At 41.5% G+C, this 12,245-nt stretch overlaps 1 protein-coding gene across 10 annotated transcripts in view; it reads right to left on the bottom strand.

Moving 5' to 3' along the window:
* The window catches only part of SMG7 (SMG7 nonsense mediated mRNA decay factor), a 55,660-nt gene that overhangs the window by 40,042 nt on the left and 3,373 nt on the right, over positions 1 to 12,245 (bottom strand). For 4 of the 10 annotated variants that reach the window (XM_074833096.1, XM_074833106.1, XM_074833105.1 and 1 more), the window contains exon 2: positions 7,252 to 7,403. The exons of 2 other annotated variants lie outside the window; for them this stretch is intronic. In XM_074833096.1, the coding sequence (XP_074689197.1) occupies positions 7,252 to 7,280 (29 nt within the window). In that variant the 5' untranslated portion in view covers positions 7,281 to 7,403. Of the gene's footprint in view, positions 1 to 7,251; positions 7,404 to 9,154; positions 9,249 to 12,245 lie in introns of all 10 variants that reach the window. 4 more of the 10 variants (XM_074833098.1, XM_074833099.1, XM_074833103.1 and 1 more) reach the window with 4 other exon arrangements.

Genomic DNA, 12,245 nt, shown 5'->3' with positions numbered 1-12,245 from the left:
CTCTCGCAGTCAGCTTCATTCAAACTCTTTCCCTCCAGTTTCATGGAAGTCAGTTCCTTTGTCTCAAGATTTGAAGATGATGTGCCCAACAGGTAAAAACTACACTAAGGGAAGTTTATATGTGCTTACTCTCCAATTTAATCTAGAGGGAGGGAAATACAAGTCTCCTACCCTGCTCAGGCTTCTAGAGCTCAACCACCTCCACCAAAGTCTCCACTCTCCCTCCCATTACAGCCTAGAGCTCACAACAAGCACAGGACCCAGACTGACCCTAGTTAGAAGAGCAGTGCTGGAAAAATGAGTTAAAAGCCTCAGAGCTGGGATCCGGTGTGTAGACAGTCATTCAGGATCAGCAGTATGCTTCTGTCTATTCCACAGAGTTCTAAAGTTTAAGCCAGGAGAGTAACCTGCAAACTAAATACCCAACAATCTGTATTTTTCAATTCAAACAAATATAGCTTGGAATAAATGTACAGTTTTAAGACTAGCTCAGGAAAGCTCAGCTGCATTTTCCATAGTCACTGGTTTGTAAAGATATTTTTAAAATACTATGCTGTTCTTTAACTTTCCATTCTGACCTGCTACTTATCTGGAATTTTACTGGAGCCATAAGGGAGAAAACTAACCTCTAAATGGATGTTGCCCATGAAAGAAAAGCACAAGAACTCCAGTCACCTTTACTTTGTTTACCTTCCCGGAGCTGACAGCGTAACTCCACAGGTAACCCCTAACAGTGTTTTCAGTATAGAAAAATTAAGAGCAAATTACCAAAGGTTTAAAAACAATTTAGTAACTATAAAAAAAGCACGCTCAGGAAAGCACAAATGGATACTTAGTATGTGTGCCACTTCAAGATATGGATATCTTCTCATATTTTAAGGAATATATTTAAATGAAAGTTTCTAATAGGAAACAGTCAACAAATGAATACATTTATGGAATATTTTGTTTCCTTATCAGCATCCATATGGTAACACATTTACTGCATTGGCTGACTACACATCAGCTTTGCAGTTGACCTTGAAATAAGTCAATGGCAAAATGTTTAACACAGAATGCATAATCTTTCTGTGTATCTCAAACTTTACACTATCCATTGATCAAGCTACTTTTTAAAAACTAAAGCAATCTTAAAGGTGTGAAGGCACAAAATCTTCAAGGTTGCCTTGCAATCCACTCAACCATTGACAGCCTGCTCCCTTAAAAATATACAGATTTTGGAGAGAAAAATCATAAAGCTCTGCTCGCTCGCTACCCATAGTAAGGAACTTTTGGTAAGCACACAGAAGGGTTATTAGTTCTTATCACTACGGTGCTAAGGGGGATGTGAGAGGTTTGCATCTGAACTACCTTACTTCCCATGGTAATTCCCACAAGATTTTGAGACTGAGCAAGGAATTCAGAATTACTTTCTGAACAAAAAAACAAAGCAAAATACCCCAACAAATTATGCCCTTGTAATATTATCTTTTATTCTTTCAAATCCACCCTGATTACAGTGCACACAATATCAGGTTTCAGTTATGATAAATACATAGTAACACCAGTACTCATTTGTTATATGATTCCTGATTTGGTAAAATCTTTGCTTGTGTTAAGGGCTGGAAACTGGAGACCATAGATGTTAAAGTGAACATTATTTAACCTTTTAACAGCTTTTGCATTATGAAAACCATGTCCAGAATTATGGAAAATGCAGAAATCAGAGGATCAAGATCAGATTCAGATGGATATCATCCATCGGTTTCAGAAAGTTATGCTATTTAAGCCAGCCTTGCAGAAGCCAGACCAGCTAAGGTCAGGGAGCAGATGCCGACCCGCCCTACACATTGTACGAGATCTCCCACGCAAGCGTACAGTACTCAACTCAAAGGCTGGTACTTACACAGTCGGTTTAGTGCCACACTCTTGCAACACAGATAAAATATGCCCCCTCGCCTGCCTGTGGAGCTGGAGAGCAAAGCGCCCACTGCAAGGAGTTGGTTACAAAGGTGACATATGTTTCCCCTTGGAAAGTCCACCCCACTTTGCACAAAGAGGGCAACACCTGCAGCCCTCTAAGTCCTGACTTTCAGCTCTAGCAATTTCCTGCTGCCTCTAGCCTCCGCTAATAGCTGGGGATATAAAACAGAAAGACCTTGCTGATTTTTGGTGTTTTCTATAGACCCCCTTCCTCTTAATCCCTGACTCTGAAATTACCCCCTGCCCAGTAGCAAACACTGATCCTTACGCTCAAATTGAAAACGACTCGCATGGACAGAGGAAGGAATTACCCTTAAAGATGACTCAGTTATTGGGAATTCAAGATACTGCCTTCCTTGCTGAGCAGCAGATGGAAAAAGAGCAAATATGTTGGACATCACCATCAGAGGTCGCAAAAATAAAACACAAGTAACCCCTCATACTGTGCTCATAGTAAGTTAAATACAACAGATACAGCAGAGTTCAGCATTTTGAACATGTGCTCTCCAAGCACTGATACAGAGATCTACACCCAGATAGTCAAGACCTTCAAAAACAAAATTCTAAAGCAAAATTATTGATATTTAAATTGTTCGTTGTGGTCATTCAACAATTGTATGAAGCTGGTTTTGCCCAACCCCATTCATTTTATAAACTCACAATTATGTAAACATCACACAACACACATCTGTGCACAAATGTGCCATACCCAGAAGTTTTAAAATAGCTTTTCATAATTAAGAGATTTTTCAGTGCGAAAGGACACTGTATGGTTTAGACAAGCTATGATGAGTAACACTCAGATTACATCTAAGTATGATCCTAATCGCAAGCTGCATCTTAGAAATTATTTTCAATCCTCCATCTTGAAACTAAATGCGAGTCACACTCTGAAACCACAGCAATGGCACGAAGGCTGAACACCAGTCAGGGAGAATTATATCGGCCATTTATGATAATTAAATGAGTACTCAGTGCATCATTGCCAATAGTTTGCAGGAGTCTCAGTAGCTGCTCCCCATTCTCCACCAGAAACACACAGGCAAAGCTGTTCTGAAACATACTTTTCAACTAGAGAATATTTCAATAATTATTTTCCCCAAAAAAGTATGGAAATAAGAAAGAGGCAGAATCCTCTACCACCACAAGTTTAATGCAGCTCTGTCAAACACAATAATTTCTCATGAAAAAGAGAAACAAAAAATGCATGATTGTGAAATTCCCACCTCAAACAACACAACCAGCAGTATTTCTATGTATTTCAACAAAAGCACGGATGTGACACAAGGTACCAAGGACACCTGTTAGAGCTGCAGGGACCTATGGGAAGAAGAGTTTGTTGCTGCACCTCAAATTTGACTTTTGGTTTAGCAACACACAACTCTCCTGTAGTCCTCTGCTGTTGGTTCTCCTCAGTTTGGGAGTGGCTGGCTCATCCTGATGGGCTGTCAGCTGCAACACCCAAAAGTCTACCACCAAAACACATGTACTCCTGGAATATCTAAAGTTACTCTCTGGTCTGTGTTCAGCTGAAGGAGAAACCTATGACCAACCCAACCAGCTCAGATGTAGCAAATTTTATTAGCTCAGGAGTGAAGCAGCACAGATACGCTACTACGAGAACTGCCCCTCTCTAGGAAGGGTGCAGCTTGAAGCTTTTGAGCCCTGTTGAACACAAATGGGTCTGGAAGAAAACTGACCTGGCTGAAGTGGTGCAGCTCGCTTGGCCAAGTCCAGCTGACCTCTGCAGCTCTGCTCACAGCAGGTCCAAACTGCCTCCAAATGGAGCTGCTGCCACCACAGCCACTGCCCTGCGGAGCGCTCTCAGGTACTGCCAGTTAACCAGTAACCTACCTTTCCCATTTTAAAAACTAATGACTTGGTTAGGAGCAAGCGTCTGAGCAAATTTATAACTGTCAAGGTTAATCCTGCTTTTGGGGATTAAATATTTTTATAAAAATAATTTTATTTTACATTTAAATCTCAATACCTGAATAGAGAGTCCTTTCTAGTTCTGCATCTAGGAAAGTTGACACGATGTGCAGCCAGCTACAAATTGGCATCTGCTTTACCAATCACATACGGAAAAACTTTTGGGTTTAGCAGATCTTTACTGAACATAAACTTCGTAGAAAACAGAAGTCTGAATGCAGTTTTCCAGACTGCAGTCTCTCAATAGTCAGACCAGACTTCTTCATTACATTCATTTTACCTTCTGCAATGGCTGAGGAACAGGGTCCATAGCAGTGGACTAATATCCAGCCCGAAGATCAAATCCTAAGGCCGGAAAGGACCTCAAAAGAGCATGTAGCCCATTCTCTCACCCTGATGTTATTCCTGACAAATATCTGTGTTGCTTGCTTTTGAAGTCCTCCAGAGGCAGACATCTCCATACTCCAAAGCAGCCTATCCCAACCACCTTGCTAAACCCTTTCCACATGGCACTACATCTTGCCTTAAAGAATCATGGTACACCTTGGGTTCACCCACTGTGGCTCCCTCCTCCCACCAAATCACTCAGCAAACATCAGCCTCGCTCAGCCCTTCATAAGGTGGTGAAGAGACGGGGACTGTCCTCACCTGGCTGGACTGAGAAGCCATTTTCTGAATCTTGGCCGCATATTAAGCAAGAAGGGATGATGCCAGGAAAAGGTTCAGCATGTGACTACACAATTACCGGTTATTAACTCAACACTTGTGCATTACTCAGGTTGCACAAGCCAGCTCAGCCCTGGCATTTCACTTTGCAACCACAATAGCTTGGATCTCATCATCAAATGTTTTGTATAATATACCAGCATGTCCAAAACAAATTTTAAAATAGAATGATTTTGGCACTGCATTTCAGCATCTGACAATAAAGCATGGAAACTACGTGAATCACACTGCTCTAACCCCAAAATCTGAAATCCATATGTTCAACAGCATTTTTAACCATACAAATAAAATTTCCTGCAGCTGAGTCCTTAAAGGCCTAAAGATCTTCACGTCCTTCTGATCTGTCATTCCTAAAGACAAGACACTCTTGGGCCATGTTACTTAACACTCCAGCGTAGCAATTTCTAGTTTTGTAATCCTCAAAGAATTATTCAGAATTATATAGAATCAGTTATACATGATAGAAAAATATTTTTATAACCATCTTTAATGCAAAGTGTACAGAATTTTACCTGATTTCAAAACAGTATCCCCAAATTCTGACTACATAATGGGATGTTATAGATGGATACATCACTTTTTTTAGTGTTCGCTTCTCCCTAGCCGTCTATGATGGAAGCTTCCAAAATAGTCTGTAGTTGCACAAGCAGCATCAGCAAGCATTTGACATCTTCATTAGAAAGATACTGGAAATATCCTTCCAGATAGTTTCAAGCTTTAGAGGTTATTTTAGTCTCTGATATCAAAACCAGAAGATGAGTACTTCAGCTGAAGCTGGACTGCACACCCGGCAAGCCACAATCCCCCACAAACTGTCTTTGCCCCAAGCCCCGTAACTCCTACAGTTTACCTCAAAACAAAATGAATCTCTAACGTGAAATAGTCAGGGTACATTCAAACTGGGTGGGAAAACTGCCAAAAGTTCATGCCCTAGCATAATCTACGCGACATGCTCCTAAATTAAGGCCTTCTACATCAATTCCAATGAATTTTCACAATGCATACTAGGCAGTTTATTACTTCTTTTCTAGTTAAAGATATCACATGTGTTCAACTTTATGTATATTGATGGTATTAAGACAAACTGAAACACCTTCTAGATTTTTATTTCAAGTTTACCCTACATCTTTTAATAATTTAATTTATAATCATTAACCCATATAGAAATCTCCTTTTTCTTCACATTGAAATAATGTTTCCTTTATTTTACTATTAACTTCAGCTGGACCTTGGAGCTGTAAGATCTGGTACAGTTTTCATGTTTTTATACACTCTTGGTGGTTTGGGGTTTTTCTTTAGTATTAAAAAATGTGGCCTAAATCCTTTGGACACTATTCTTATTGCCATTCACAAAAAACAGACCCACTAGTAGATTGGCTTTTTCCAGGTAATAGCTGGCTAGATCAAGCCTCTATGCTCAGAATTTTCCTCACAGCATTGTCCTTAACAGTATTTACACTACTTCAAAACAGACAACTAGCATCTATTCAACAGACTAAAGTCTTGTCCCATCCTTTTTTCTCCCCCTCTTCATAGGTACGGATGATTAGCATTTCTATTTTTAGTTATTATTAGGCTAGTCTGGAAAAACTACCCTAAAGACCTCTCTTAATGGCTCAAGTGTACCTCCAATTAAGAGCACAAATGCTCAAAGGCACTGCCAAAACCAGTACTGACTGCAGAAGGAACTGAAGCTGGAGTCTGTCAAAGGTTCCTTGCTGGCTACAGGAAACCCTGGTTTAAAAAAAGATTATCACACAGTTGCAGCTGTTTGACACATAGCAATATCCACGTGCTTTCTTCAAATCACTGTGAGACTAAGACAGGACACGGCAAAGCAAATGCCAGGAGACTGTCATTGAAACAGAAAGTACAGTAGCAGAATTTACAGGATTATCATAAAACAAAGGGGGAAAAAATGGTCTTCCCAATGAATTTATCAAGAATTAATTTCTTTCTATTCCTGACAACACCTGTAGGGAAGTCAAATAGATAAATAACATAGCACAGACCACTGGGGAGTTTAGGGGGCCCTCGAACAGGCTGGCTTCAAAAAAACCACCCTTTGCTGTAGCCTGACCAAACAGGAACAACTACCAAAGCCTCATTACACCAAGGCACCAAGACAGACCAAAGTCTTGAATAAAGACTCCTGATGCCCAAAAGGTCTGTTTTACTGTGTCCAAACAAAAAGTCTGATCTCTGCCTAAGGTTCTTTAAAGTAATTCAAGAAATTTTCCCCAGCTTCATTTGGCAGAATCAATCTTAAAGTTTCCACTGGAAATACATTCAGAATTAATTTCTCACTTCCTAGCAGCTAGAGAGCAGCTCTCTGAGATAATTCAGCCATATGACAAGTGGAGCCCGCAGACTCAAAACAGACAATGCTTCAGAGAGCAGAGGGGCGGAAATAAAATAAAAATCAGCTTACACATACCAGTATTAGATGAAGCAGAAAACTGTTCAATAGGGCTGAGCAGTAGAGGATACTTTCAACATCACAGACAATGAAATTAAAGTACGAGAAATAAGACTGCTGATGTATTAGAGACATAAGTACTTTCAGAAAAATGACATTTCTTTTCCCTAAAGGTGGAAGAAGAAATTAACTCTAGCAGGACTCCTAAGTACCTCAAGGGTATCTCTGATTTGAGTCCCATCAGTGAAATTCAGTCTGTCGCCCACGGCTGTGTAACAATCGCAAGAGACTCCTCAGCCTTCTGGTTCCTTATGATAATCCCTTGAGTGCAGAAGCCAGTGTGAATAATCCGAGAAAAGTCCTACTGGAATACAGAAAGAAGAGAAAGCAGGCCTAACGTTACTCAAAAAGCTCTTATTCCACCCCAACTCACAGCATTACATTGATCTGAATGGGTAGATGCTGATTTATCTCAGAGGAACTGAAATACACAATATCAGAACACTGCTTAAGCCATTTCCCCCTCATTTGGTTGTCTAGGAAGTCCCCAAGCTTACAATCTGAAGTTCTTAAATTGAAATGGGAAGAAAAGCAGTGGTCAGACAAGTCTAGAAACATGGCTTCAAGGCAGGAGTTGGAGCACAGGTGCGCAAGTGGAAGCCGGTGATGCAACCAGTACAGTACAACTGTGAAGCCACAGTCAACAAGATACTGCATGCAGCAACACGAGCGCTCAAGAGGCACATCCAGAAAAAGCCACCAGCCCTCCCTCCTGCCTGAAACAGTGAGAAACTACGGCCCGTAAGTCAGCTCCACCAGTCCTCATGTCACTCCACAATAAACATTGTTAGTCCTCTATTCTTTTTACTGCAGTAAGATGGAGAATTAGAGCTAAGATGCCATACCCTTCCCTGAGTACAGGAAAATTTATGTTTTACCAAACACCACTGAACTCTATGACCTCCCTAGTAATACATTAAAAAGTACAGGACCAAAGTATGCAATTCAGCTAACGATTTTAAGGAAACAAATCTGTGGTTTTATTCCCCTCCTGCTTGACAGCAGCTGTGCAGTTGTCAAGTGAGATGAGGACAAGCCTCAAGTTCAAAGTAACAAAAGCAATAACTAGTGTCCTCCCACATATACTCCTTATACATTATAGCTGCATTCCTTAACTGCTCTTCCACCATTCCTTACTCTGAGCAGGCTGCTGCTACTAGTGAACCTCTGCTGCTGTTGTGAAGATCCAATGGCAGTTATGAAGGACCTTTAAAACTATATAACCTCCAGCAACTCCTCATACAACAAAATCAGACACTATAGCATACTATCCTCTCCTCCCTCCCCAACCACCACGCACTCAAACTGCAACTACTCCTCTTCCAGACTGGTTTTCGCTGGCTGAGCAGGGAAGATGCCAAGGCATCTTTCCACCAAGTCACTGTCTTCTCCCATCAACCCAAGCAATCCTGAGCAGTGACCGCAGCCAGCCTTTTCTTCTCAAATGGGAAAGCACCAAGACATCTGAAAATGCATGCAATAGCCAACGTGGCAAATTCAAAAGCAGGGCAGCCTCACGTTCCATATAGATTGATTTAAATAAAGCTTTAAGTTGCTTGACATAAAAGTTAGTATTACAATGCAGTGCCCAGATCAGCTTATTTGGAGGCAAAAAACATCTCACTGGAGCAGGCTATGGTTACTTGTTATAAAACTCCGTGATGCACGATGCACTCTTAGGACAGAAGAAAGATTTTAGAAGTAGCTTGAATATCACAGTATACTTTATATTGAGTACTTAAATAAAATAGCCAAGCATTCACCAAGCAAATATACCTTCTTACCATGCACCGAAATGAAGAAACTCAACAAAAAACCTCCAAACTCCTATATTCAGGGAGTGGGGCAAAAATGCTTTTGTGCAGCTTGAGTGCCCCATCAAAACTTCAGGTAAGCATCACTTGGTTTCACTGCCACAACATAACCTTCTCCATTTCAATAAAGATCAAACTACATAGTAATATGCAGGTTAGAACAAGAACTACTTGTTAAAAGAATCATCTCTGCCATCAGAAATAAATAAATAAATACAGCTGTAACTTTACTTACACTAACCTGCACTTCTAGGTCACTGGAACACTGTTTTGCAAGTAACATCAAAGCACAGCACAAAGAAAACGCAGTAACAGCATCCACAATAAGCTGTGTTCTGCAGCAAGAAAAAAAAAAAAAGGGAGATTCTCAGCCCAGACTGAAAACAGGGGTACTATTTGTGACAGTGATACCAGCTACATTCTATATGTATTATATTCTATATATAGCTACAGCTATGATCTAGGAAATGGGGTGTTATTTACTAGCGTTATGGGTCTGGGAGCATTTTAACGATAATGAGCGCTATCACCAGAAGCAGGGGTCCCACCCTGCCCTTACTATTAGTGCCTCATTCCTGTTGCACACAACCTCACCCCTTTTGTCAGCACACGCAAGGTAACATGAATGGGATCAGGAAACCAACTCCGGCTAAAGTCCGTGGGTAAAAACCAAAATAAAAGCAGTTTTAACCTAGCAGAGCTCCCCAGTCCAGTTCACTGAAGACCTGGCCATGAACTTACACCATCAAATCAGGGCTGAGCAGGAAAGGGTGAAAGGAAGAACAGTACACATCTTTTGGGAGCAGTTCAAGTTTAAAACACACCCTTTGTCTATATGGTCAAGCTTCTGCCAAGTACTAAGCAACAAGTGTCAAGTTCTCAGCTATTAGAGCCCTCTTCCCTCCACACATTCATGCATAGTCACCTTCCTGCCAGTCCCTCCAGCAGAAAGATGTGCCCACCACCTACTAAACTGCACATGCATTCAAATCCTCGCTGTTAAGGATGTGACTCTATCCACTCTTTTAACATACCACACCAACTGCAATCTAACTCCGTCGAGGAGCAAACTCCAACTCCACGCACAGAACGGCACACGCCACGGCTGACGTGAAGCTCTGCGTGTGCCGATTTATAGCAGCTGAGCTCTGCCTGCTTCTCTCTCAACAGGCACACTCATTTGGATCGCTCTTCTAACCAGCTTTCATAAAGTAGATGACAACAATCAACTCTGAAATTTCTATCCCCCTGTAGAAGACTGCTAAAATTTGTTAAAGCCAGTTGAGAAAGATTAAAAAATGATAACCAGCACATTTGCAAAGCCTTGTTTCCTTAGGAATCCAGGCTTGAAAAAGGTGTCAGAGCTCTGGTAGCACACCCCGCCAACTTGTGACTTTAGCACAAGTTGTCCCTGGGTGGCAAGAGGATGCTCAATAATTCAAATCCCCATGACAGGAAGAAGGGAGCAAGTAATAGCTGCCCAGAGACTTGAGGGTTACGGTGCGTGTCTTGGGGCTCTCAGGAAGATGAATTTCCTTCAGCAGAAAGCTCAGAAGGGAATTGCTTAACATTTTTTAACTATAATTCTTTTTACTTCATAGGTCACCACAAAAAGCATGTTGATAGGGAGTAAGTAGTAATCATCATCAATCTTACTCGCCTTTTTAAACCATTACCCTCACCTATAAAGAGGTATAAGTGCTGTTCATGCTAAATACTGGCAGCAATTCTAGTTATCAAATGCTAAAAACACCTTGTATGGAGGGGAAAAAAGGAGAGAAAATAAGAAGGAATGTTTTCCCCTTTGTGTTCCCCCAAAGAAAACACTGTGCTAAGAGGTGCCTCCTGAAAGGCCAACTCAGTATTTGATCTCTCCACTACTCCTCCCCTGCTTAAAATTCAAGAGTAAACAATGTATGAAAGTAGCATTAATCATTTCAGAACATAAAAAAGCTGGAGGGAATACTTTCCAAGACTGACTGGTCTTGTTCAGATATCAAGACAAATCAAGAAAGATGCGGATCAACTGGAGCGAGGTCAGCGGCGGCCCCCAGGGCGCTTGGGGCTGGAGCACTTGCATCCAGGGCTGGAGGAGCTGGGAGCAGGGTTTGATCAGCCTGGGGCAGGGAAGGCTTCGGGGCACCCACAGCAGCTGCACGCCTGCAGGGAGGGGATTGAGAAGATGGAGCCAGGCTCTCTGCAGCGGCATGTGGTGGGAGGATGAGACACAACAGGAACATGTTAAAAAACAAGAGGTTCAAACTGGATGGAAAGAAAATCTTTTCCACCACGAGGACAGTCAAAGAGTAACACAGGCTGACCCAAAAGTCTGTCCTTGGAGGTTTTCAAGACCTGAGTAGTTCGTGCCCTGAGCAACCTGGCCTGACCCCAGAGCTGGTCCTGCTTTGAGCAGGAGGTTGGACAGAGACCTTCTGAGGTCACCTCCAGCCCCAGTTACCTTGTGACCCCATGAACTCCAGGCAGCACACCGCAGGCACGCGTTACAAGATTCTCTATTAATACTGAAGTTACATTTACTAACTTTTTCCTCCATGTACCCTCAAGATAATTAAATAACTTACTCTGCCTGTCCTGTTGAGATTCATTCTGGCTTTCAAACAGTATTCTGGTTTGTGCTTTTCCAGCACTGACAAACATCAACTCTACATCATCCTGACCAGGAATTGGTCCCAGAACATGCTCACACACACATATCGCAGCACTAAATTACCTCCGCTCTACCCTCCTCCATTAACAGTGAAGAAACACTGCAAGAGGTGTGTCACGGACTGGCAGACAGCAAAGGAGAAACCATGAAGAGACACAGCAGATGCAGAAGTTAATGGAGCTACTGATGAGTCTTTGAAAAGAGAGCCACAATTTAAATTATTAAAGCAGTCAAACCTTTAATGAAGTTGGTTATAGCCTCATCATAAGACTACAGGAAACTACCTACTGGTTTGTCAGCACTAGAATTTCTAAGCTGTGTTCAAGCCCTGTAATTCAAGCACTTCTTATTCTATGTTTACAGAGCGCTAAAAGCCACAATTTACCAGGGTAATGCCACATTTAAGTAGTAACTAGAGTTCACATCTTTGTGAAATGCAATTGAGACAGTCACATCTCAGGCAAACTACTAAACTTTTGAATCCAAGTTAACTACGTTTTGAACATTAACATACTAAACGGGCAATGAAGATCATTTCCTTAAAGTGAACAAACATGGACTAAAGCTTGGTACTGTCTTATAAAAAGGATGCACTCAGAAGTCTCTGTGGTATTATGCTAGAAATCCTGTTGGTGGTGATATTTTTCTTAAAGGTGACTTCTTC

This window comes from Strix aluco, chromosome 8, assembly GCF_031877795.1.
Source record: "Strix aluco isolate bStrAlu1 chromosome 8, bStrAlu1.hap1, whole genome shotgun sequence".
Taxonomy (NCBI): domain Eukaryota; kingdom Metazoa; phylum Chordata; class Aves; order Strigiformes; family Strigidae; genus Strix; species Strix aluco.
Note: the sequence above shows the minus strand (reverse complement) of the source record. Positions and strands in the feature narration are given on the sequence as shown.